This window comes from Lycium barbarum, chromosome 2 (assembly GCF_019175385.1).
Source record: "Lycium barbarum isolate Lr01 chromosome 2, ASM1917538v2, whole genome shotgun sequence".
NCBI classification, from domain to species: domain Eukaryota; kingdom Viridiplantae; phylum Streptophyta; class Magnoliopsida; order Solanales; family Solanaceae; genus Lycium; species Lycium barbarum.
Window position 1 is genome coordinate 146207316 of NC_083338.1, and position 27740 is coordinate 146235055.

General features: G+C 33.6%; 3 protein-coding genes across 3 annotated transcripts; all 3 read right to left on the reverse strand.

The window, feature by feature from the left end:
* Nucleotides 1–3071: 3071 nt before the first annotated feature.
* Nucleotides 3072–4047, reverse strand: LOC132629111 (patatin-like protein 3). The gene is made up of 2 exons (XM_060344848.1): nucleotides 3889–4047; nucleotides 3072–3374 (listed from the first exon to the last, which is right to left on the reverse strand). The coding sequence occupies exons 1-2, from the start codon at nucleotides 4045–4047 to the stop codon at nucleotides 3072–3074; spliced, it is 462 nt and encodes a 153-aa protein (XP_060200831.1).
* A 10315-nt stretch (nucleotides 4048–14362) lies between these two features.
* LOC132623379 (26S proteasome non-ATPase regulatory subunit 14 homolog) lies at nucleotides 14363–15808 on the reverse strand. Its single transcript, XM_060338128.1, has 2 exons — nucleotides 15625–15808; nucleotides 14363–14560 (listed from the first exon to the last, which is right to left on the reverse strand). Exons 1-2 carry the CDS (start codon nucleotides 15755–15757, stop codon nucleotides 14463–14465), a joined length of 231 nt encoding a protein of 76 aa, XP_060194111.1. The 5' UTR covers nucleotides 15758–15808; the 3' UTR covers nucleotides 14363–14462.
* Nucleotides 15809–23196: 7388 nt separating this feature from the next.
* Nucleotides 23197–26752, reverse strand: LOC132627887 (patatin-like protein 2). Its single transcript, XM_060343500.1, has 7 exons — nucleotides 26539–26752; nucleotides 25894–26078; nucleotides 25629–25803; nucleotides 24979–25140; nucleotides 24171–24473; nucleotides 23751–23926; nucleotides 23197–23634 (listed from the first exon to the last, which is right to left on the reverse strand). The coding sequence occupies exons 1-7, from the start codon at nucleotides 26689–26691 to the stop codon at nucleotides 23565–23567; spliced, it is 1224 nt and encodes a 407-aa protein (XP_060199483.1). The 5' UTR covers nucleotides 26692–26752; the 3' UTR covers nucleotides 23197–23564.
* Between the last annotated feature and the right edge of the window lie 988 nt (nucleotides 26753–27740).

The following is a 27740-nucleotide window of genomic DNA, read 5'->3' on the forward strand; positions in this document are numbered from 1 at the left end:
TGATTTGATGTAGTCACGTGGAAATGCCCGTATTTTGTTTTCTAGGGTTCTAGGGTACAAACTGTTGCTCATGAGGGCCCCGTTGCATATGTTGTAAGCTAAAATACATTGTACCACGTTTTTTTTTAAGATAAACATGAATAAGTTTTGTAGTTAAGAACATATATGAGTATTTTTAATATTGCATAATTAGTTGAATGCCATATTTTACGCGAACAATATGATAATCTGCTGATATGTGCTATAAACTATAAGTGTTGTTCAAGGAATTTTTAACCTAGTTGAAATACAAGTTAAACAAATTAACCTAACTAGCACAAACTTTGAAAAATTAACAATAGTAACGTTTTACTGAACATTTAATTGGCATAATATTTTGGATCCTTCTGAACTAGATACCTTTCATTCAGTGTACACCTAAATTATCTTTGATCCTAATTACTTCTTATCTTTGCCTATTTGATAGCTTTCAGTCTTTCACTCCTTAGACACCGACCTATAAATATGTGTGATATTATAAAGAGAAATACATAGTTAAAATAAACAATCATTATATATAGAGATAAGGGTAAAAAACACACCCTCGCTATCACTTTCTTTTGAGTTTCATACCTAAACTATCATAAGGTTGAGAAAACTACCTAAACTATCACTATCTAGTTTACAAAACACATTTAAACTAAATGTGTGAACTCACTTTTCAAAAGGCAAGTGAAGCTGATTTTTTCTCAAAAAAATTGGCCACATGGCATAAGTAATGTTATGGTGGCACCTACATGAAAATTACTAAATAATACTTTTTTTATAAAAAAAAATTGTATATATTTTTTTTAAAAACTGCATTTTTTTTTTTAAATCAGCCTTTTTAAAAAAAAAATCTGAATTTTAAAAATAAATAAATTTTTTTGTAAACAAATATCAAAAATTTTAGAAAATCAGAAAAAAAAGATTTAAAAAATGGAAATATTGATTTTTTTTTAAATGTGAAAACTAAATAACCTGTTTTCTATTTTTTTTCTTTTAAAAAAATAACTTTTCCATTTTTTAAACTTTTTTTTAATTTTCTATAATTTTTGATATTTTTTTACGAATATTATTTTTCAGTTTGTTTTTTAAAACAAATAGTTTTTTTTTTAATTTCCATATAGGTGCCATTGTGACATTATTTATCGAGAAGGACAACACTTAGCAATATTTTTATATAAAATGGAGAGTGTAGATCACATGCCATTCAACAATAATTTGAGGTGTGTTTTGCGAACTAGATAGTGATAGTTTAAGTAATTTTATCAACCTTCTGATAGTTTAGGTATGAAACTAAAAAAAGAAGTGATAGTTAGAGTGTGTTTTTGATCCTTATCTCTTATATATAACTACGTGACAATTAACAAATCGAAAAATGTTCCACTTCAAAGTTGATTTATTTTTCATCAATATCAAACGTCCGAAAAATCATGGCAGGATCCTCTATCTCCAACATCAATCATGTCTCATTGACTCCTTTTTGTTCTTCCTCTCAACAACCCCCACTCCACCATCCTCCGATTTGCTATACTTCTTTCTTCCTTAAATCTATTTAAACGATTATCAGATTTAAAAGGTGATAGAATCCACAAGTCAAACATGTCGAAAAACAACAACATTTATTCACATAAGTTGTACATATATATTACTACTATATAGAAAGGTGGGTTGGGCACTTTTTCGTCGTCCACCCACCACTTTTTCGTAGTCCGTTTGTGGGTCAAAAAAAAGATAATTGTGGGCTCACATATTTTAAACAATTACTAATATTTAAAAAAAATAATTGTGGGCCCACATATTTTAAACAACTACTAATATTTTTAAAAAAAAGTTGTGGCCCACATATTTTAAACAACTACTAATATTTTTTTAAAAAAGTTGTGGCCCACATATTTTAAACAACTACTAATATTTTTTTTAAAAATTGTGGACCCCACATTAAACACCAACCAGTAATAAAAAAAAAGAGAAGAAAAAAAAATTTGAACCCCACCACATTCAAACTCACGGGACAAAAAAAAGTGGATCCTATATTAATAAAATCAAGCAATATTAAAAAAAAAAATGAATCCCATATTAAAAAAAAACAATGTTAATAAAAAAGTGCTTAGAAAATCAAACAATTAAATCAATAATGATGGATTTATTGCCACATGCGTATCAACCCATTAGAGGGAGCAAATGAAATTATTGTACACCAACATACTTAAAATACAAAAATGCTTAGAAAATCAAACAATTAAATCAATAATGATGGATTTATTGCCACATGCGTATCAACGCATTAGTGGGAGCAAATGAAATTATCGTACGACAACATACTTAAAATACTTATATATATATATATATATATATATATATATATATATATATATATATATATATATATCCGTTTTCCAATTTTTGAAAAAAAAAAATTGTGGGCCCATATAGCATGATGGATTCATTGCCACATGCGTATCAACCCATTAGAGAGAGCAAATGGAATTATTGTACAACAACATACTTAAAATACAAAAGTGCTTAAAATACAAATGGAATTATATTTTAGGGAGTTGAGGTGTTTGGCCAAATGTTTAGGAAAAATATAAGTGCTTTTGAGTAGTAGCAGAAATTATTTTTCATAAGCTGAAAGTACAGTAATTTTTTCCTAGAGCATGCACAAATTTGTGCTCTTGTAAAAGTGATTTCCAAATTGATTAGTCAAACACAAAATACTATTCTCTAACAGTACTTTATTAAAAATCACTTTTCAAAATAAGAAGATTTTGAAGGTTAGGCCATAAGTGCTATTACTCCTCCGGTCTTTGTATTATCAATCTTTTAAGGATTTTGCACACTTGCTAAAGACATTTTATAGCCTTGATCATAAGAGTATATTCCTGAACCATCATTTATCTCTTCTTAAATATCGCACTAGACAATTACTCGACTAATTGGAACAATAAGACTAGATTTGATAGAAGAAGAAAAAAGAGTGCTAAATGAACCTAAAATATTCAGAAACAAATTCAGTTTGTTAAAACGATTAGCATTTAGGACTATAACTATACCTGAATACGAAGGTAATGTTCTTCAGAACGAAGAGCTTGGAAAGCAACAGAAATATGATAATCAACCATATCATCACTAGCATCAGTAAAAGCATCAATAATTGGATTTGAACCTTCACTAAACAGCCATCCGACTATACCCCATTTGGATGCAGTTTTAGCATTATAGTTTGGTTTTCCTTTTCCAGTGCCTATTGAGATCACCAAAATTTTTCTATAATCAGAGGTCTTGATTGGGTAGAAATCTGGGTCTTCTCTGTATATTAGTTTTGTCACTTCACTTGTAGCAATAAGGGCCTGCAAAAGCAACCAACTCATATAAATTTTTGACACTACACAAATTTTGAGTTAATTTCACGTGTGTCATTGAACTTCATTGACTACTTTATAACAAAGTTTTTTTGTCATATGAAAGTAATTGAACTTTATCTATTATAACAGTAATTTCACAAAAATTTGCTCACTTTAACAATAAAGTCACCTTAATGGATAGATTTTGTCGCTATAGTGGGTAAAATCTTGTAAGTTATCGTTACAATAAATAACGTTGAGTTAGTTTGATGTAATACAAAAAATATTACTATTGTACTGTTATGCGGTAGGTAAAGTTTAGTGAGTTCCTCATTATATATGGGTAAAATTTATCACCCTAATGTGAAGAAAAAAATCACGTGTTGTTATATTATTAAATAAAATTCAATAACTATACGTGAAAGTAGTCACATACCTCTCATGTAAGAAGGGCAGAAAAAGAGGGAACAAAATATATATAGAAACTAAAAAATAGGTTAAATTATATAGTTATATGTACCGGATTGTTAGCTGCAATTGCACCATCAACAAGATTAAAGACATCACGATCATGAATTATGCCATCTTTGACTTGGGTCTGGGTCTTGAAATAATGTGCAGGAAGATATGTTGGAGCAGCAGATGTACCAATGCATATATCTGAAAGCCTAGCATCCATTAATGAATTTTCTGTGGCCTGTTGGACGGGTTAAACAGGTCAAATTAATAAATAGATTAAGTGTTACATCTCGTACCTTTAAACTAGGCTATGATTCATGATTTGTGTAACATCTCGTAAATCCGAATTAGGTATGAATGTAGTATAAAGGTGATATTTTAGCTATACGAATCTATTTGGGATGAACTCGGGTGATAAACAGTCGTTTTGAAGTCAAACCAAAAAGTGAAGTTCTTAAGGCCTTCTAAATTCATCTAAGTCTAGGACAGTCTGTACTTATGACCTGTTTTTGGGTACTTGCGTTTGGAATTTGTGAAAACTTCCTTCTTGAAAGTTGTAGCCCTTTGAAATACCTTTCTAACGGTATATTATGGGGGTCAAGGAGACATCTGTACAAAAAGTTATGGCCATTTTACTGAAGGATTACAGAGCAGTCCGTTCACTGGTCATGTTATACGAACTTGTTATACGGCCCATATAATTTTATATGGACCGTATAACTCGTCCGTACTTCATGAAACTTCAAATCGACGTTCTGGTTTCCGCCTCACTTTGGTATAAATTCAAGCCTTCAGTTCTTTTATTTCATTATTCACAATTCCAAGCCCTAGCAACAATCCAAAACATCAAGGTAAGTCAATCCAAACCGTTCCAACTCAATTCTAACATATACTCTAATAATCTAAGCAAGAAATTATTGTTCCTAAACTAGGGTTTTTAAGAAAACCCATCTCAAGGTTCAAGAATTCAAGATTTTCGAAATCTTCTTCAAAGTTAAAATCTTTAATTCAAGTTTGGAGCATTACCAGGTATGTAGAGTTACTATTTACGTGTGGGAACATCATTGTTCTTCCCCACGCCTCATAATCCATAAATTATGATTCTTTACGAAAACTAGGGTTTCTATACCATGCTCATGATAACCCTAGGTCCATGTCCATGATTATATTATGTATGAATTGTTATAATTCCATCATTGAGTTCTTAATATTTTTTTATAATTATTAAGAATCTGTCTGTAATCTATGAAAAACCCATATATCCCATTCCATGGGTTCATGCATGCTAGTTTATGATATATTATGCTATTTTCAAGAAAATACTATACATGTTTTACAAGTTCATGCAAGCAAGCTATAATTCATGATATCCATGTACAAGCAAGTTATATTCATGAAAACCATGGGCAGCAAGTGCCACTTATTTTACATGTTCATGTTTTGGGAGTTGCTTTAATTACCGAGGAAGGCTTCAGATAGCCTGAAACTACGTAGCTACCGTAGGATGAGGATCGCTCCACCCATGTCCCGGACGATCTCTCATAATGACTGGATCCTTTCATAATATTATTAAACCTCATGTCCCTGGCAAGGTATGAGTGTTCTGCTGGTAGGACGCAAGTACCAGACCATGTTATTGGTTATATTTATTGCTCTCCCTACTCACGATACTTTACGCATGATATATATATATGTATATGTACTCATGTTCATGATCATGTTTTCAGTTTCAGTTCTTATCATGTTATTCCATGTCCCATGTTATTTCTTCAGTTGCTTTACATACCAGTACATTCAATGTGCTGACGTACCCTTTTATTGCCCGGGGGCCTGCATTTCACGATTCAGGTACTGATTTACAGGACGACGCATCTGCTCAGAAGGATAGCATTCGTATCAGCTTATTGGTGAGCCCCATCTCATTCGGGGTTTAGTCAACTTTTTATTTAATGATTAGCTATTGATAACGTCCAAATCTACTCCTCAAAGAGAAAGTGTGCACGGTCGTATGCAATATAATTTACCCAACTATGAGTCGGGGTCGATCCCACAGAGAACAATATACTAGGCGATTAAGAAAGTAAGGAACTTTCACTTACCAAGCTAAGCCAAACGATAGATAATATTTTGGTTTTTGATTTTGAAACTACCAAAGATAAAACTAACCTAGAAAGCGAGTAAAATGATCAAAGGCCACAAGTTTGGATACAAAGGAAATTACGCTCAAGTAACGATCCAATATATTTTATGATATTACAACTAAGAGCGGGTTTATGTTAATAGATAATGGTTTCTAAAATCTCATTGAAAGTCTTCCAACCAAATCAATGAATTTCAGTCTAAGCTTTTCCAAGCCTTAGAGTGTGATATCAAGCACAACCAATTGAATCTCAAGTAACTTTCCTATTCCTAGTTCAAGTTATTAGATGGGTTTAATGACCCAAATTCTTGCTATTAACTCTTTTCCTAACCTCTACTTTCTTTTCTAAGCAAAGTATGGGTATTTAGGCACAAATAATGTTGTACACCATTAAATGACATTAAAGCTTGAAGAGTTAATAGAGAAACAATAAACTCACTTCATTAGAAATAACAATCATTCAATACATGAGCATAGCAAGAGGTTTCATCCAACTTTGCAAATGAATATTTTCATAAACAAGTTTTAAGTAATGGAATAAAATACAACACACTTAAATGTGCAATACAAAGCAAGAAATTGAAGAAATGAGTAAAGGGTTAAGAAATTTCTTATCAAAACTTCAAATCTTCAATCTCAAGTGTGGTGTAGGAACCCTAGTCTCCAAGATTGAAAATATGGCCAAAGATAAGTTTTACAAACCCTAGCATTCTATTTATAGAAGTGCCAATACGGGAACAAAATTTGGACAAAAATACCCTGCGTGCACAACATGCTACTCGCATCTTGTGTCGCAGGTGCAACATGCGAGTCGCATGTTGTGCCAAAACTGTAGCATGTTGTGCCAATTTCTCTGTCAGCACATGCTGCACAACATGCTGCTTGCATGTTCAACATGCTGCAGCAAGTGCTCCTAGCATGTGCTGCCAGAAAGTGCTTCTTGTTCTATTTTTACTTCGTTTTGCTCCGTTTTGCTCTCCGGGCATCTTATTCTACAAAACAACATAAATACACAAAAAGTAACAACAAAAGTGCTTGAAGAGTCACAAAATCTTAAGGAATTAGCATCAAATATCCCGTAATTTCACGGCACATCAACACCCCCAACTTAAAGTCTTTGCTTGTCCTCAAGCAAATCAAAACAAAAATCTCAATGAGGATCCACTTTAAGCACAAAAACATGACTTTGGTTGGTACCAACAATTAGGCTACAAGCATGTGAAGCTTCAACCAAATAACTCCCTCATTCAAAATACAATTTCAAGAATGCAATAGAGATTTAAAACCATCAAGCAACAACACTCAAGCCTCAATAAGTGACTCAAAACCACTAGCTTACTAGATATGCTCAGTTGACTCAACTTTGAATTTTTTCACATCACCAATCTATCGTAATCCATATGCCCTCACAAGAAAAAAAGTCCCAAAATCACTATATTCACAACAACGACGCAAGGGACAAATACCCAAAAGTCGCTCACACTCAACAAAGAAGTTCTAGTGCTAACAAATATCACACCATAAGCTTGCCCTTATTTTCGTTCATCACTAACTCAAGAACATTCGGTTGGAGATCACATAGGGACTTTTAAGCTTGTAATGTAGGCTTAGGGAAGGGTAGGATAAGTATTTGGGATACAAGTGACTACGCCCTCCTTGAACACTACACATACCTTTTGTCCACTTTCCTCTTCATTTCAAAACATCACTCCTTTCTTTGCATACTAGTTTCCCCAATTATTCCAACTTCTTTTTGTGCAACCATTTTCTTGATTTCTAAATTTTTTTTTGGCACAAAAAGTTTGCAACATTTTTGTATTTTTCAAATTTTCTTCCTTTTTTTTGACTTTTTCACAACACCAACCTTCACCACTCTCAAGCAACACTAACACCCCCAACTTAGGCTTTTGGCCTCAAATTCACAATTTCATGTTCAAGGAGGGAAAGGTTCAAAAGAGAGACTTTTCATCAAAAAGGGTAAAGACTTGTAATGTGGCAATCAAAGAAAAGGTCATAGGCTCAAATGGGGTTACTAGTGATATTATTTATGCAATGGTGGGCTAGAAAGGCTAAAGAGGGTTTTTCAAAAATCACAAAGATAGCCCAAGGTCATCTCTCCAACCAACATAATCAAAATTAGCATTGAAAGACTACCCGGGCAAGTTCTAGATGATAAAAGTAAGCATAAGAATTATTCAGCAAACACTCACCACACATGGCATATGAACTAGTCAAGATAGTGCAATTTCACTTCCTAAGCAAGAATAACTAGAGTAATATCTCATAATCCAAAGTAAACCTAACTAGTAGGTAAAGAGTCACCAAATGAGCCAAAAAGTTGTCACAAAGATCATTCTTTCCTATGCACCTTGCTTTTTAACTTTCACAAAACAATTTAGAGGGATATTCGCATTTCAATTTCACATGCAAGAGACGAACTCTATTAGTACCAAACAAGCCAAGAGTTTCCACATTTTTCCTCAAAGAATCACTTACACCTAAACTACAAAACTAAGAAAGAAAATAAAATAATAAAAGTGACTAATCCACAACATGCCAACAAAACAAAATCTTCAAAAATTTGAGCAAGTTCCATTTGCAGCAACGTCTAGCCACAGCCACACCAACAGTCACAAAATAAACCCGGCAAGGGCACACAATATACATATATAAGACAAAAGCCCGGCAAGGGCACAATTTATGCATAACCAAAATGTAATGTGCTACCACATGCCACCCCTAACTACAAACATTGCAGTGTCCTCACTGCACATAATCAAAACAAAACATAAAATAGTTTGAGATCAACAAATTTTTTTTTGGTCAGCACCTGCGACTCACAGGCATGACCTGCGGTTCGCAGGTGATGTCACTTGATTTTTTTTTGTACTGTCAGCACCTGCGAAACGCAGGCTGACCTGCGAATCGCAGGTGATGTCAGTAGCAACTACTGGTTTGGGGCTGCTCTGAAAACCCGACCTGGTCAAAACACTCCAAAAATTCTAAAACTTTGTGGATTAGTCAAAAATAATCTACTAAGCTATTCTAAAAAGTAAAATTTCAAAAATGACTTAATCTTTTGAAAACGATGGGTTGCCTCCCACCAAGCACTTAAGTTAACGTCGCGGCACGACAGTTACTTTTACCATTTTTCCCTCCACTTGGAGGATATGAATTTGCGCCCTAACTTTGAATCAAGATTCCGGTGATGCTCGTGAGGCGGTGGTAGGAAAGCAAAGAGGCCAACTCTTGGGTGTCGTATTTTGCACTTCTTGGCCCGTAAGTGAGGCATGCCATTTTGTCTTCTTGGCATAGCGAACTTCAAAGTGAAAACGCTTTCTTCTTCATCTCCAAAATTCTCCATAGGCTCGGTTAGTTCAACTTCCATTTCACCAACCAAGCATAATGTTGAGAAATGGTTGGAATGTGGTCTAAGGCGCTCCATTTTAAAATTCGCTCCATTTTTGACATCCTCACCCACAAATGAACTAGAGTCCTCAAAAATTATTTTGTGAACCTTTTTATTCAACTCTAGTATCATTTCTTCAACTTCGGCATCTTGCATTATTTTTGGGTTGGTCGGTTGGCAATTCATCATTAGCTCTTGAAAATCAATCTTGATCACTTTTTCATTGGAAACCAACTTAAAACTACTATCCATGACTAGTTGATGTTGAGTATTGCATACCTCAACTTTTGGATTCAATTCGGCTTTCAAGTCACGGATAGCAATTTCAAGTTTCTTCAACTCTTGACTTTGCTCAACATGGATTTTTAAAAATTCTTCCATCATCCTCGAAATGCCTTCACGATGATCCCCATTGGCTTCAAGTTGTTGAGCTTGAGTCATAAGCCAATCTTGCCTCACAATTTCCACTTTGTCAAGGCCTTCTTCAAGTTGAGAGTCATTCAAAGCTTGCAAAAATCCACCCTCGGAGAAATTCATGTTTTGGCCACTTTCTTGTCTACTTTCAACACCCTCAAGTTGTTGAGCATTATGAGTCTGAGCCAATAATTTCATTTGATCCTCCAAGGTGTGAATAGCTTTGTCATTGCAATTAATTGCTTGCCTCAAGTCATCAAGTGGTTGCCTCAAGTCCTTAACCGCTAAGTCCTGTTTTTCAACTTTTTCAAGGATGGTCTCCAACATGAGCATTATCCTCTCATTTAGAGCATTTGAGGCTTCTTCCATTTCCATATCCCTACTATCATCAAAATCAAAACTAGAATAGTCATAGTGGGGGTTCGGGGAAGGGAAGGACAAATGAGGACAATTATCCCAATGACCATTTTGACCACCACACCTATCACAAATACTCCACTCATAGGTTTGGGATTGTGCGCACAATCCGCCCCCAGGAGAATTCAAACAATTTTTCCATGAGTGTGGTCCTCCACAATAAAGACACGGGTCATCAACGTATGAACAACTACCATCCGACCAATTTTCATTATATGATGCCATTTTTTTTATATAAAAAAATAAAGCAAAAAAACAACTACACAAATATTCACAAGTTTGGACCAAAGCAAGTTAGCTTAAATCCCAAACTAACCCAAATACGCCAAATTGTTCCCTGGCAACGGCGCCAAAATTGATAACGTCCAAATCCACTCCTCAAAGAGAAAGTGTACACGGTCGTATGCAATATAATTTACCCAACTATGAGTCGGGGTCGATCCCACAGGGAACAATATACTAGGCGATTAAGAAAGTAAGGAACTTTCACTTACCAAGCTAAGCCAAACGATAGATAATATTTTGGTTTTTGATTTTGAAACTACCAAAGATAAAACTAACCTAGAAAGCGAGTATAGTGATCAAAGACCACAAGTTTGGATACAAAGGAAATTACGCTCAAGTAACGATCCAATATATTTTATGATATTACAACTAAGAGCGGGTTTATGTTAATAGATAATGGTTTCTAAAATCTCATTGAAAGATTTCCAACCAAATCAATGAATTTCACTCTAAGCTTTTCCCAAGCCTTAGAGTGTGATTTCAAGCACAACCAATTGAATCTCAAGTAACTTTCCTATTCCTAGCTCAAGTTATTAGATGGGTTTAATGACCCAAATTCTTGCTATTAACTCTTTTCCTAACCTCTACTTTCTTTTCCAAGCAAAGTATGGGTATTTAGGCACAAATAATGTTGTACACCATTAAATGACATTAAAGCTTGAAGAGCTAATAGAGAAACAATAAACTCACTTCATTAGAAATAACAATCATTCAATACATGAGCATAGCAAGAGGTTTCATCCAACTTTGCAAATGAATATTTTCATAAACAAGTTTCAAGTAATGGAATAAAATACAACACACTTAAATATGCAATACAAAGCAAGGAATTGAAGAAATGAGTAAAGGGTTAAGAAATTTCTTATCAAAACTTCAAATCTTCAATCCCCAAGTGTGGTGTAGGAACCCTAGTCTCCAAGCTAGAAAATATGGCCAAAGATAAGTTTTACAAACCCTAGCATTCTATTTATAGAAGTGCCAAAACGGGAACAAAATTTGGACAAAAATACCCTGCATGCATGATGTGGCGTGATTTTACGCCACAATCGATGCTTTTTGACTATAAGTTTTACTTGTTTTTAAGCAAGCCTATGTGATTTTACGTGGTTTTTAGTGTTTTTCAGGTAAAGGAACAGATTCGGCAAAATCACCGTTGAAGTGCAGAACCAGGTCGTAAATTGAAGTTTACGGTCCGTATTCTACAATACGGGCCGTATTCCATGGTCGTGTTAAAGGATAACAGAACCAGAAAGTCAAGCTGAGAAGATGGTGGTTTACGAGCTAGGTTTACGGACCGTATTTCAGTTTACGGTCCGTATTCCATCACGTATTTAACCAGTTGAGCATCTGGCAGAAAGTCAAAGTGTTGGATGTTGAAATACGACCATGCAGTTTACGGACCGTAAATCACTTTACGGTCCGTATTTCAAAAGAAGCAAGAAGTCACAACTGAAGGACGACTGGGTCGTGAACTGACTTTACGGTCCGTAAACCAGTTTACAGACCGTATTTCGCCATGACGGGATCAAAGTGAAAATCTGTAACTTGTGAATTTCCAAAACCTATAAATAGTCATTGTAGGGTTTTTAATAGAAACCATTCAATATATTTTTGTCTCTTGACTTAGAACAAAAACTTCTCTCTAGTTTTTGAAGATTCAAACATCAATTCAAGTATTACCAATTCTTTTTTTATTCCAAAGTAAGCATTTATGAATTCTTCAATTTCTTATTTCTTGTTCTTTGTCATGAGTAGCTAAATTCCCTTACTAGGGTTGTGAACCCAATGATGGGTGTTTTGTGATTGGGTGTTGTGATTGATATACACATAATGAATTATTAGGGTTTGATTATTCTTCATTCTTCATTCATAATTAATGGTTGTAAACATTGATTAAAGCCATAAACCCTAATTTATTTGGGAAAATAATTAGGGTTGGTAAGAATAATTAACAAGAACTCAAAGCTTTAAACTTTGTTTAATAAATTCACTTAGGAATAAGAGGATTTTACTTGGCATGATTAATCGTTCTTCATAATCACTTTCTTATATTTGGGAAAATCATAGAAAGATATAATATTTATTTATTGGGAAATAGTAGAGATTCACATAGAGATTAAGTGCATTCATATAATGATCCATTACAAGTATATCAAGATCAATACCCATGATCATACACCCTATCTAACGGGGACACAACCTTAGTTTCTTTTACCATAAATAGTCACTAAAACAATAGTTTAGAAATTAGTCATAGACAAAACCCAACTTTTACCAACATTATCGGATTAAGATATTAGACCTAGAACTTAGCATTTACGACTTTAGTAACCTTTTCACACCATATTCCCTGTGGAATTCGACCCCAACCTTGTTGGGTTACTATATTTGACAACGTCCGCGTTATACCAATAATAGGTATAATTTGAGCGTATCAATGCACAACATGCTACTCGCATCTTGTGTCGCAGGTGCAACATGCGAGTCGCATGTTGTGCCAAAACCGTAGCATGTTGTGCCAATTTCTCTGTCAGCACATGCTGCACAACATGCTGCTCGCATGTTCAACATGCTGCAGCAAGTGCTACTAGCATATGCTGCCAGAAAGTGCTTCTTGTTCTATTTTTGCTCCGTTTTGCTCTCCGGGCATCTTATCCTACAAAACAACATAAATACACAAAAAGTAACAACAAAAGTGCTTGAAGAGTCACCAAAGCTTAAGGAATTAGCATCGAATATCCCGTAATTTCACGGCACATCAGCTATGCATCTAAGGAATGTGGGGGCCTTGTCCCAGCGAGTATGTTTTCCATGTTCAGACTTATGTTAGAGGTTTCATAGACTAGACAAGTCAGTTATGTTATGTTAGACTTTCGGAGTAGTATAGCCATTTTGGCTCATTCATGTTATTTCCGCCACTCACCATAGTTGATTAAGATAAAGCCTAACCACTACATTCTCCGCAAATACAAAAGGATCCTTACCACAAAGCTCAAAGAGCACAATTAACAAATAAAGTTACCACTTTACACCGAAGATCGCATCTTTAAGTTGGTTCTTAAGTGACACAGACCTCAACAACTTATTAATCCAGGCAACAATAAGTACTAAAAGATATTATGAAACTTTTGGTTGAATCTTTATGTCTACATTAAAGTGTGAGACTTTATGTGTTTATTACAAGAATATTAGCTACTTTTAGGTAAGAGCCGCAACTCTTCCGCAAACACTTACAGGTTAAAACAACGTCTAGAACTGCAGTCACTCTGAAATTGTAAAACACAATGAAATGCGAACAAAATGTGTCTTTTCAAATCATAAGAATCGTGCAACTTAGAAGAATACTATCCCACAACATTCCAAATTAGGTACCAAACACTGTCTTAATCCCATTCATAAGGGGAATGGTTCACACAGCAGCCAGATAATGAACCCTTCCATGCCTAGTTTAACCCCATCAAAAACTGCACAGAACACATGAAAAGGCTCAGTTTTCTAATTCGCAATCAAGCATCCCCTTATTTTATTTATTTTTTATGACAAGGGAACCCGCAGCCGCTACCCTTTGGATGCGCACAGGGTAAACCCCGCTCCTGTGCAATATCCCGCAAACGACACAGAAGAGATAACACGCACTAGGCAAGCCCCGTGCAATGAGCTCGACCCAGAAGGCAAATCCCCTGCTGTTGTAGGCAGGGGGTTTCGAATCAAGCATCCCCTTATAGAGTCATACCATTTGACATGAGAAAGGACCACAAAGAAAAGGCTAAAAATCCCCAAATTAATAAGCATATGATAAACCATAAGAAAAATAACACATTACCCAGCTAAAGCAAGAACCTTTCAACTATAACTTATCGTGTATGATACCAATAGCAAGCAGTTATTACCTCCCAGTCTGCTTGAGCATGTCAAACATATTGGTCTGGAAAACATGATCAACAGCTTCAACACTCACTCCAGTACCACTCTAAGGCATTGCAAACACATCCACTAGACGCACTGTATACTCGTCCACGAATTCCCCTAACATCAATCCCATCACTTCCATAGGAACTCCAGCCCTTCCTGCACATTTACATCACAATAAAAACCCTAATTACACAACACCTACACACACAGAGAGATACTAATCCAATATTTAAACTCCATGGACTCACCGAGACTACAGTCATTTTAAATTTTTGGCTTAATACATAAGTAGCCCCTCAAACTTACCAGGATATTCCATTTAGACACTAGAACTAAGCCATGTTCCAATTGAACACCTCAACTCCTAATGAAGTGTTCCAATAAGACACTTACGGTTCAAATTTTGAAGAAAAAAAATTGTGTGTTTTCATTGGTCTATTAGGTAGTTAAGTTAATCACATAAAATATATATAATCTCCTTTAATTATACGCATTTGCCTCAATAAGCCGTAAAACCCCAGGCATTTTCTACTCTAGGTTGATGCATATAATTAATGGAGATGACATATTTTATGTAATTAACTTAACTACCTAAGAGACGAATAAAAACACACGCAAAAACAAAGTTCAGAATTTAAACCAAAAGTGTCTGAAACACTTCATTAGGACTTGTGGTGTTCAATTGGAACAGAGTTTAGTTTGAGTGTCTAAACGGAATATCCTGACAAGTTTAAGGTGTTGGCTATGTATCAAGCAAAAAAATTTCCACACATGTATCATATAAAACCCTAATTAAACAACACCTACAAACACAAACAAAGACATTAACCCAAAATTCAAACTCCGCGGACTCACTGAGGCTACAGTTTGTTTTATATATAATATACTCAATCTGTCCCAATTTAAGCGTCTTACTTTCCTTCTAGTTTGTCCCTAAAGTAGTTTATTCAGTAAGTTGACAATTCAAACATCCTACATGATAAGTTTATAACCACAAGATTCAAAAGCCTCTCTTTATTTATTACATTGCATCCCTAGTCAAACTAAGACACTTAGAACAGAGGGTATTTCAAAAAACTAAAGCTTCTATGTTCGAATTCACGGTCAAAATTTAAAAGTTTATATCTCAAAATTTAAAGCAATAACATGGATAAGTAACTATATGCAACTAGATCGAGATAACATGTGTATAAATAGCGAACTTTAAAACCCTAAGTTACCGTGTTTAAGCATTTTGAGTAGGGCCGGTGAAGAGATGTAAACTTGTTCAGAAGAGTCTAGTGTTGGAGAATCCGGTGGCGGGTGGCCTAACGCCCCGCCAGCTCTGGCGAACATTCGTTGCAATCTTTCCATTCAGACATGTGTTACAGTTCCGATTGGGTTTTAGGTTTTGCTTTTGGGGGATTTCTTTGAGAACAAGACTACCAGGAATGAAATTTCTTTGATTCGAGAGGAGTTGAGATATTTATATTGGGGAAAAATAGTTTTATTGCACTTACGCCCCTGTACTTTGGATATTTATGTTATTTATTTTACCAAAATATTTTCCTAATAAACATCTTGATAGTAGTACCTCGGTCCACTTTTACTTGTCTACTGTATTAAAAATATATGATCATTTTGATTTGTTCAATTTGAAAACAATCCACTTTTACTTGTTTGATTATACTATTTTTATTTGTTCAATTAGAACACCCAAGAGATAATTTGTCATTTTATATTTATTTTAATATTATTATTAAATACTCCAATTCATTTCCCAACATTGATGACTTATACTTCCCCCGTCCCAATTTGCGTGATATAGTTTGATTAGGCACGAAGTTTAAGAAAGAAAGGCAATTTTTTTAAACTTGTGGTATATAGTAAGTCATAGATATTTGTGTGGTTGTGAACTATTTCATTAAATGTAAACTGGGAGGTCTTATGTTAAATTATTTCTAATAATAGAAAAGTATCATTATTTGTTGAACATACTAAAAATGATTGTGTTGTATCACAAAAATTAGAACAATGAGAATAATAATTAAGGGTGATTTAACAAAATTACAAATTTATCTATTGCTTCTTAAGACTGTGTCAAGTTAAACATAGATAAGTAAACATAGATGGAGGAAGTATTTGGTTGAAATTTGATGAGGTTTCGGCTTGTGACACCTACCTTCCTTGAGGTTCCAAACAGTGGCGGAGCCAGAATTTTCATCTAGGAGGTTCAAAAATTCTAAAAGGTAAATACACGAAGAAGTTAGGAGGTTCAACATCTACTATATATACATAATAAAATAATTTTAACTTTGAAAATACACTGTAATTTTTCTCCGAGGGGGTGAACCAACGCCCGTAAGTATTGAGGAAGATTTAGATACCCTCGAGCAACTTGAAAAAGGTAAGACAAGAACCTTGTATTGATGTAAAATTATAAATAATTTATTTAATATTATTGTTGCTTGACTTGTTAATATAATTCTCTTTAGATATGGCCAATCTTGGAAAAGAACCTTCTGTTGATGACATGTAGAAGTGTAGATTGTTAAGACATGAAACTTTGGTAAGTTAATTATTCAACTCCTATCTTGGATATTACTTTGTGATATTGTTTGTAGTTCCTTTTCTCTTTAGGAAGAGAATATGTTACTTTTTTCTTAATCTTTCCAGTGTTGTAGACATTAAGCCATCAACTGATACTTTCTGTGTTTCTATGTTAATTAGGTTTAACCATACCTCAACTTTGTGGTCCTAAAGCTCGATCACCTGTTTGGGATCACTATGAAAAGCTTGAAGAAAATGATGATGGATGGTGCACCATGCAGTGCATTAATTGTGGTTTTTGTTTTGTTGACTTGACTAGAACTATTAGGACTATGTTTAGATTAATTTTCAGGTTCTTTGACAATTTAACTGTTGTTTTTTATTTTCTGAAATTCTGATGGTGCTAGACAAATTATTGCTAACTACAACACCACTTGCATTAGCTACTTTCAGTTTTGAAGTTATTAATATGGAATGGTAACTTATCTTTTATTTGGTGGTAATATGTTTTCAAATGTTGATGGCAGCCTAGCCTTATTAGACTGTATACTTGTGCATTGCTAGATTGTTGGTGTTGTGGTGCTGCATTTTTATGAGATTAAATGGAAGGAGAAATTTACTACATGTTTCCTTTTAGAATGTCATAAGCTTGTTTATTCATGGAGTTGAAGAGAACTGGAAAGCAGAGTAGAAATATTCATACAATTACAGAGAAGCAAATGTCATAGTAAAGAAGGATGCTCCAGGACTGCCTGAAGGTGTTTTGAATATCATATCTGGTTTTGGTCCCACAACTGATGCTGCAGTCTGTAGTCATATGGATGTGGATAAGGTACACTTTTTAGTTATTTTTCTTCATTCCTTTCTGTGTGAAGATCTCAAATTCTTGGCTTTTCAGCTTTTACTTCTTCATATGGTGGAAATCGTTTTGGTTTGAAAGATCCCTCATTTGATATTATTAGTATTATTTCAAAAAGAGCTGTGAAGAAATCTCACCACTTGCTTTCTTCTGCAACTTTTTGAAAAGATGGACAGATATTAGTTACATCATCAGATTCTCTTTTCCCTCTCCTGATATCCTTTTAAAAGGTCTTTCAACTTAAACTATATCTTTTGAACTGTAGTGTCTTAGGAACTTCTTTCAATGAATTCAATTTTCATTTTCCAATCTCTTCTTTAATGCACCTAAGTAGCTTATTCAAGTCTAATGAGTAAGATAAGTGATGACTTGAACTATCTATTCATACCTATGTTTAGTTTGCATTTGGAAGTAGATACCAGTATATTGCACTGGATTGGCCACTGATTCACTTTTGTTTGCCCCCCTTGGCTTATAATAGCATGACTGTCACCTTTTTCTTTTAATTAGAATCCAATAAGCTTTGTTTCATTGATGTAAATTGTAGATCCAAATATGATATTAGTTTGTTGATGCCAGCTTGTAGTGTGTTTAATTTATAATTCCAATTTTATAGCCTAATGATGATGACAAGTCTCAAAACACGTTTATTGAATTGATATATGTGAACTGATCTAATATTATGCTCTTTGTTTTAAAATATCTTCATAATTATTAGCATATCTGTAGGATATTAATATAATATTCAGAATCTATAGCTTTTACTTTAGAAAAAGATGGAATATATCATCAGCTGCCTAACCGTATATCCACAGTTTTCTCTAATGTTAAGGTACATATATTTTCACTTTAATGGAAATGACTTTCAACATCAACGTCCATATACTGTCATAAGTAACAAATTGTACAATTGTCAGGATGATATGCTGATTGCACTGGATGAGATTTTTGGTCCAGTGCAGTCAATTTTAAAATTTAAGTATGTCTGAACGACCGAATATATATTGTTAGCAAGTTTTCAGATCTACTTATATTTATGATATGAATTTGTTCATTACAGGGATGTTGATGAAGTGAATTTGTTCATTACAGTATCACGTGTCATGGTTGCATGGCAGCCTATTGGCATTACAATTTACAATGGGTGTTTATGATATGTGTCACAGGTAACAATACATAAGCTTATCAATTTTTATTCATCATAAAATATATGTTAGTTCTTTTAAGCTTTTTACCACCATATGGCTGACTGTAAGATTTTGTATGAACTTTCTATAAACCCTTCTTTTTTTTGTTGTGTGAAATCTTAACGGTTAAACCGATAACCGAACCGATAACATACAACAACCTAGTTCGGATGAATCTCCTGGAGGTAACGTGGCTCCGCCCCTGGTTCCAAATATTACGTTAACTTTCCTTATTTGATGATTAATGTAGCGGAACTATTCTAAAATCTAGAATTGACAATTTTGTCCCTTAAATGTTAATTTTGGATAATCCGGTGGCGGGTGGCGTAACGCGCTGCCATCTTCGGCGAACATCCGCTACAATCTTTCCATTCCTGACATGCTTTTCCGATTGGGTTTTGCTTTTATGGATTTCTTTGAGAGCAAGACTACTAGGAACGAAATTTCTTTTATCCGTAAGGAGTTGGGGTATTTAGAAATTGTGTTATTGCACTTACACCCCTGTACCTTGGATATTTATGTTATTGATCACCAAAATATTTTCCTAATAAGCATCATGATAGTAGTACCTCGGTCCACTTTTACTTATTCACTATATTAAAAATATGTTTTCATTTGTACTTCTCCAATTTAAAAAATCAGAACTACTAGAAATGAAATTTCTTTTATTTGAGAGGAAGAGGAGGGGGGGGGGGGGGGGGGGAGGGTATTTATATAGGGGAAATTTTGTTATTGTACTTTGACCCCTGTACCTTGGATACTTATGTTATTTATCACCAAAATATTTTCCTAATAAACATCTTGATAGTAGTACCTCGGTCCACTTTTACTTGTCTACTGTATTAAAAACATATGCTCATTTTGATTTGTTCAATTTGAAAAATGAAAAAGGGCCAAATATACCCTTGTACCATGAGAAAAGGGCCAGATATACCCTCATTATACATTGAGTTCAAATATACCCCGCTGTTATAAATAGCCCTCATCCTTTAAAGTTGTCCAAGGCTACATGGCAGTGATATTTGATGAGGTGGATGCCACATAGCATGCCACCTCAGCACCCTAACTCATTTTATCTTTCCTCTCTATTTGTTCTTCCATCACTAATATTTCATTCCCCTCGATTTGTTCTTCCATAGTTCTACATCTACTATCTATACATAAAAATAATTTTAACCATATATAAACTGTGTAGTCTTTTCCCGAAGGGGTATCCCCTTCGCCGTATGGGGCTCCGCCCCTGATGGTGGCAACAGTGGTGGGGAATGAAATTTTAGCGGTGGAAGAACACATAGAGGGAAGGAATAAAATGGGTTAGGGCGCTGAGGTGACATGCCACATGGCATCTACCTCATCAAACGTCACTGTCATGTAGTATTGAATGTCCACCTTGGACAACTCTAATGGAGAAGAGGTATATTTGATCCAACAATATAACGGGGGGTATATTTGAACCCAAAGTGTAACGAAGGGTATATTTGGCCCCTTTCTCATAGTACAGGGGTATATTTGGCCCTTTTCATTTTGAAAAATTAAGAGATAATTTACCATTTTATACCTATTTTACTTTTTTTTATTAAATACTCCAATTCATTTCCCAATATTAATGACTTACAATAATTAAGGGTGCAACAACAACAACATACCAGTGTAATCTCACAAGTGGGGTCTGGGGAGGATAAAGTGTATGCAGACCTTACGTCTATCTTTGTGGGGTAGAAAGGTTGTTTCCGATAGACCACAGCCTCAAGTTAAGTAGAAATTAAGGGTACTATAGTAAAATTACAGTTTTATCTGTTGCTTCTTAAGGGTATGCCAAGTCAAACATGAATAAGTTAATATGGATGGAGAAGGTTTTTTTTTTTTTTTTTTTTTGAAATTTGATGATTAATATACAACAACAACATACCCGGTGTGATCCCACAAATGGGGTCTAGGGGAAGATATACTCAGATCTTACCTCAACCTTTATGGGGTACAGATGTTGTTTCCGATAGACCCTCGGCTCAAAAGAAAAGACAATTTAATGATTAATATAACAAAACAAATTTTTAAAACCTAGAACTGACAAGATTAGTAAACTAGATTGGTTTTTTTTTCTTTTTTTTTTTTGGATTTCTTTGACAAAAAGATTAATAATGACTGAAATTTCTTCGATTTGAGAGTAGTTGGGGTATTTATATTGTGTAAAGTATTGTTATTGCTATTAAACCCCCTATAATTCGGATATTATATAATTTATCACCAAAATATTTTTTACTACTCCGACTGAAATTCTTTGATCTGAGAGGAGAAAGTGGGGATTTATATTGTGTGTAAATAGTGTTATTGCACTTAGATCCCCTATACTTCAGATATCTATGTTATTTATCACCAAAATATTCTTACTTCGACTGAGATTTCTTTGATTTGAGAGGAGAAAATGGGGATTCATATCGTGTATAAAATAGTGTTATTGCACTTAGACCCCCTATACTTCGGATATCTATGTTATTTATCACCAAAATATTTCTTATTACGACTGATGTTTCTCTGATCTGAGTGGAGAAAGTAGGGATTTATATCGTGTGCAAAATAATGTTATTGCACTAAGACCCGTGTACTTTGGCTATATATGTTATTTATCACCAAAATATTTCTTCGTAGACATTTGGGGCAATAGAAACCAAGTATTTTTCACTTATTTGAAATTTTGAAGTTGGAGTTGTGTTCGGTTATAGTTTTCGCAAAAAAAAAAAAAAAATTGTTTGTTTGAACGCACTGAAAGCGGAAAAAAGTTTTTTATTTTAAAAAGAAGTTGTATTTGAAATTTTCATGGTCATACGCTAAATTTCAAATAAAGTCAAAAATAAAATCAAAAAAAAGTGAATAATATTCGTGGCCAAAGGGGTCCTAATTAGTAGGCATCTTGATAATATTTTGTTTAAGTTTGTCAAATAAACAAAATTATTTAAGGGATGATTTTACTGAGCTCCCTAAGGTTTCATCTGGTAACACCTATCCTCTTGTAGTTTCAAATATTATGTTAACCTCCCTTATTTGATGATTAATATAACAAAACTATTCTAAAACTTGGAATTGACAAGTTTGCCCTGAATTTTATGTTGTTGGTGTGTAATTAAATTAATATATTTTAGTTTTAGCTTTTTACCATTCGACCAACATTTAGTCTGTTACATCATATTAATTATATCTCCAAATTATAACTAGTAATATTATTAAAGATATTGTTCGCATTTTGATGGAAAAAAGAAGAAGCTAATCTTGGCATTAGTCAGGTTATTAACGGGCACAGTACACAGGTGCATCAGGGTTGTCCTTCGAGATTTTTGAGCTTAGTCAGGTTAACGTAATACTTGGAACCACAAGGAAGGTCAATGTTACAAGTCGAAACTTCAAGAGAGATCTCTAAAATTATCCCATTATTTACGGTTGAAGCTTAAAAGAAATATTTAGAAGTTAACAACTTGTTTGAACATGAATTTCATATGAAAAGAGGTACTAGAAGTTATGCGAGTGAAAATTGGTAATACATACTTTTTCGTATCTCATTTCAAATACTGAATTTTAATATCAGTACATAAAAAAGATATTAGCGATAAATAACGAAACGTATTTAGTACTACAATATATTTTTTATGATTCTACTTTTGGCTATGTCAAATGCACATGTTAGGCTAAATTTAGGAGGCATGAAGCGGTGAAATTAATAAGTAACTGAGTCATAAATCATAATATGTTGTCAAATTTGCTTGAATCAAAATAAGTTTCGCCAATTTAAATTAGACAATAGGTTGTAATTTTATCTCCGCTGCATAATCATTTTTAATTTGTCTATTTACTTTTAAATCACTTTAATCCGATTCATTCCATTAACTTCACACCACTTTGTTATGATAACAAAAATGCTAGTAATAGAATCAATATTAGTTTAGAGTACTTAAGACTAATTACAATTGTTTAGCAGGATATCATTCCTGAGTTTCTTCCATCATATCTTTAGGGCGGCTTTAGGGCTGCATTAGTGTATTTAAAGCATAAAGAACACAATATAGGTGGATCCAGAACTTAAGGCATATGACTTCAACTTTTAAGAGTTTTAGTATTAATATATTGTATTTTTTAAATTATGAGTTCAGACCTCCTATTATTATATCTTTAATAAATTTTTACACCATAGATTTATATTCCTCACCGAAAGTACTAGTTCAGATGAATCAACAGCTACATAATTGCATCCGCCCCCCGGTGACCAACTAGTCTACATATGCCCTTACAAATTGTATAACTAAGCACGGTAAAAATAATTTTACATATTTCAATAAAACACTATTTTAATACAATCACACTAGTCCAGCAATCAAAAGCTAGAATATATAAATGGAATTACAACTGCCATGAACAAATGATCAACGTCATAGCTAGATTGTAGGAAACGGATTTGGTAGAATTCAGTAATTTTAATTTAAATCATGTATTTGTTTTAAGAAATTTATTTAATATTTATAAAATATTAATTTAAAATCTAGTAACTCAAAATGACTATAAATCCAGAACTCATAAGTTTCAGATCCTGATTTCACCTCTACAAATTGTTTGCAGCAGGTGATTTGGAGTGCCTGAATCTTTTTTCTTCAGAAAGCAACTTCGCAAACCTGACAAAAAATACCAGTTCTATAATTAATCAACACCTCATATATACCGATTAATCTTGGTATTGATATTACTACACACACACACACATTTATTCACAAGAAAGTTTAATAATTACCATTTCAAAGTTTCTCCGTTTGTGCCAGCATTTTTGCATTCTTCAAGTAGACCTGTCTTCAGATTTACCCTTGAAACTGGTTTTTTCAATAAAGTTTCTCCTCTTTCAACCAATTTGGCCATGTTCTCTTCGGTTGTTATGTCAACAGAGGCGTCTGTTCCACTTAACGTGTCATCCTAGCATTGTTGAGCAACACAATTAATAAAGTTAGAATGAAATCAGCAGCAGAGTTGGAATTTTCACGGAGGGGTATCAAAATATGAAGGAGTAAATCCAAGCACGAAAATAATTATGACTACTTTACATAAAAAGTCGGTCGGATTCATATTTTACTTTTCCTAACCGGTACATATAACATTGATTATACATTGTTGTAGATATATTATACAATTTGCTGGCTATTTTTAGTTTAACCAATACCTGAATACGTAGATAATTTTCCTCAGAATGAAGAGCTTGGAAAACAACTGAAATATGCAAATCAACCATATCACCACTGGCATAACTAAAAACATCCAGAATTGGATTTGAACCTCCATTAAGGAGCCATCCCAAGATACCCCATTTGGATGCAATTTTAGCATTATATTTTTGTTCCACTTTTGCTGAGCCAGTGCCTATAGAGATCACCAAAAATCTTCCACAATCAGTGGGTTTGATTGGGAAAAAATCTGGATTTCCAGTCATTATTTGTTTGGTCACTTGATTTGTAGCAACAAGGGCCTGCAAAAAAAGCAACCAAGTCATATAAATTTCAGACAGTACCATACAAACTTTGAGTAATTCTAAGTATATTGTCACTACTTTATTACAATATTTTTTTTATTATTAAAGTAATTAATCTTTACCAATACAATAATAAACTCATAACATTATCTTGTGTCCCAAGAAAGTAACTAAACATATACCCTATTGCAATCTATGTGAATAGAGTCACCTTGATGGATAAATCTTGTCACTATAGTGGGTAAAATGTTTAGTAACTTTATTGTTATACTCCTTTTGTCGCAATCTATCTGAGGGGTTCGAGGTATAAGGGTCAACACACTTAATTTGACTATAAATTCGAGTATACGAACACTTAGTTTTGTACGTATAACTATTTAATTTAACCTCTTTTCAGGAACTATATGTGAAATTAACAACAATTAAATCTCTCATGTAAGAAAAAAGAAAAGAGGGGAAACAAAGATAGAAACTAGAAAATAAGTTAAATAGTTATACATACTGGATTGTTAGCTGCGACTCCACCATCAACAAGATTGAACTCGTGAAAGTTTTCATCTTTGTCTTGGGTCTGGAAATGATGTGCAGGAAGATATGTTGGAGCAGCAGATGAACTGATGCATACATCTGAAAGCTTAGCATCCATTAATGGATTTTCTCTGGCCTGTCGGACAGGTTAGACAAGTCAAATTAATAGCAGATTCAATCACAGCCTGATTAATATGTTTTATTGAGTTAAGATGAACTTGTTAAAAGAGGTTGAGTCATAACTTAGCTAATGTTTGCTTGAGTCAAGATGAATAAGTCAGAATGGCTAAAATGAGTAAACTGACTCGCTCAATTCAAAATTTTCCATTCGTTTATTTGTTATTTTATAATTTACCTAAGTACCAAATCAAACCAACAAAAGTATTCCTTTTTTAGTTATCATTACTATATCAAATTATCAATCATAAAAAACCATTTATTTTATTTTATATTTTGATAACATCTTTTCCGGGATCAATTTGGACTAAATATGCAATCCGAATTGAACCAAACTTTTAAGCATGCTAATTTGTTACAATATCCAAAATGACCCGTCGACTAATATTTTCATGTGTTAAATTTGACACCCCTAATAAAAACAAATAGATTTATGGAGAAAGGGACCTCATAAGTGGAGAAAATTGTAGGTTGCATATTCTTGATATCAAAAGTTGGAATAACCACATTAGTCAATGTCTCATGCATACGAGTCTCTCCTAGTTTCTCTTGTATGACTTGGTGAAGATACTTCCCGTCATACCTTGGACCTATTATTGGTTTCAACATCTTCATAATCATCCTATGATGAAAAGAAAGACAGTGTCAGTCCTAAGATAATATTAGAGCTTTGACAAGAATTACACATGAAAAAATCAATTAGAAAATTTACAATTTGTTTTGTGGGAATATTTTAGGGCCATGCTCAAGATAGAAAGGCTTTATGTCTTTAGCAGCAAATAGAGGCCGTTTTTCTTTGTTTGGAGCTGTTAGCATAGCCGTGACAAGACCACCAGTGCTCGTTCCTGCAATTATGTCGAAATAATCTGCAAGTCTCGCATCCTCACCATCCAATTCCTATTCATCCATATTTAAACTAGTTAAATGTAAGTTCAAAGTACTTAGCATAATGTATTACGTACTTGCTAATTACACAAATAAATGGTTGTTCATATACTTAATTTCTTTATAGTGGCAGAGCAAAAATAAATTTACATTATCAAGTAAGTAAAGCTTGACCAAACAAACCAACTGTCTAAAATAAGCACTTTTAGCTATCCAAAAGCTTGGCCAAATTAACAGGCTATAAGAGCGCTAAGTTATATGTCTTTAACTTTATTAACTTTGACGGTGTAAAAATTATTTTACACAATCATATCACTCAAAAGGATAATTATATATAACTTTTTTTAATAAGCATACTTAATTAGTTACTCGAAAAATAATTAATAAGCTAAGTAATCTAATATAACAGGTTAAACTACACTAATGATATAAAATGTAAATAAGTAGGGGTAGAAAAGTTTAAGCCTATCACCTGGAGTTGAGATTCAAGGTACTCAAGAACAGTTGCAGGAATAATTCCCCTAATGCCACCTCCATCGATGCTCAGAATTGTTACATGTTTACCATAAGTTGGAGGCTGGAGCAGCTTGGATGAAACACCTGATGACATTATTCCACTCTTCATTTTTGATAAATTTTAAGAGTTATGAACTTATGATGGAATACTATTGATTGTCAGCAAGGTCGATTCATCCATTTATAGCCCTCAATATAATGGATGCCCCACTATGTCATGATGCTTTTTGATCAACTTGCAATTGGAGACCGATATATTTTATTTTACTTTTTAAAAGTCCAATATGATACTAATATATAGTTGAATATGTTTTTTGTTTTATCAATTCTAAGAAATTTTGGGTGGCCAAGTGAAACTAGTTATTGGCGATCATAATACTTTTTATTAAAATGATTTGGTATTCAGTATTTAACAAATTCGGATTCACCTTGTATATGAACCATTAAAGGAAAAAACGTTTTACACCAAGAACTTTTTAATTTTTAGGAATTGAATTCAAAATTTCTGACCAAGGTATGATGTAATCTTGGAAGAATTTAACAACTTATGTACATTGATATAGTTATTAAATCGCTTAAAAATAAATTACATAATTATTCATAAGCGTAAATAGCGGTTTGAAGCTTAAGAAAATAGTAACTGAGTTTCAACAAATTAAATGCATTGTTAATATGAAATTATTTATATTGTCAGTCCATGAAAAATTGAAAAAACACGTGTATTGTGATTTTGATTTGATGTAGTCACGTGGAAATGCCCGTATTTTGTTTTCTAGGGTTCTAGGGTACAAACTGTTGCTCATGAGGGCCCCGTTGGATATGTTGTAGGCTAAAATACATTGTACCACGTTTTTTTTAAGATGAACATGAATAAGTTTTGTAGTTAAGAACATATATGAGTATTTTTAATATTGCATAATTAGTTGAATGCCATAATTTACGCGAATAATATGATAATCTGCTGATATGTGCTATAAACTATAAGTGTGGTTCAAGGAATTTTTAACCTAGTTGAAATACAAGTTAAACAAATTAACCTAACTAGCACAAACTTTGAAAAATTAACAATAGTAACGTTTTATTGAACATTTAATTGGCATAATATTTTGGATCCTTCTGAACTAGATACCTTTCATTCAGTGTACACCTAAATTATCT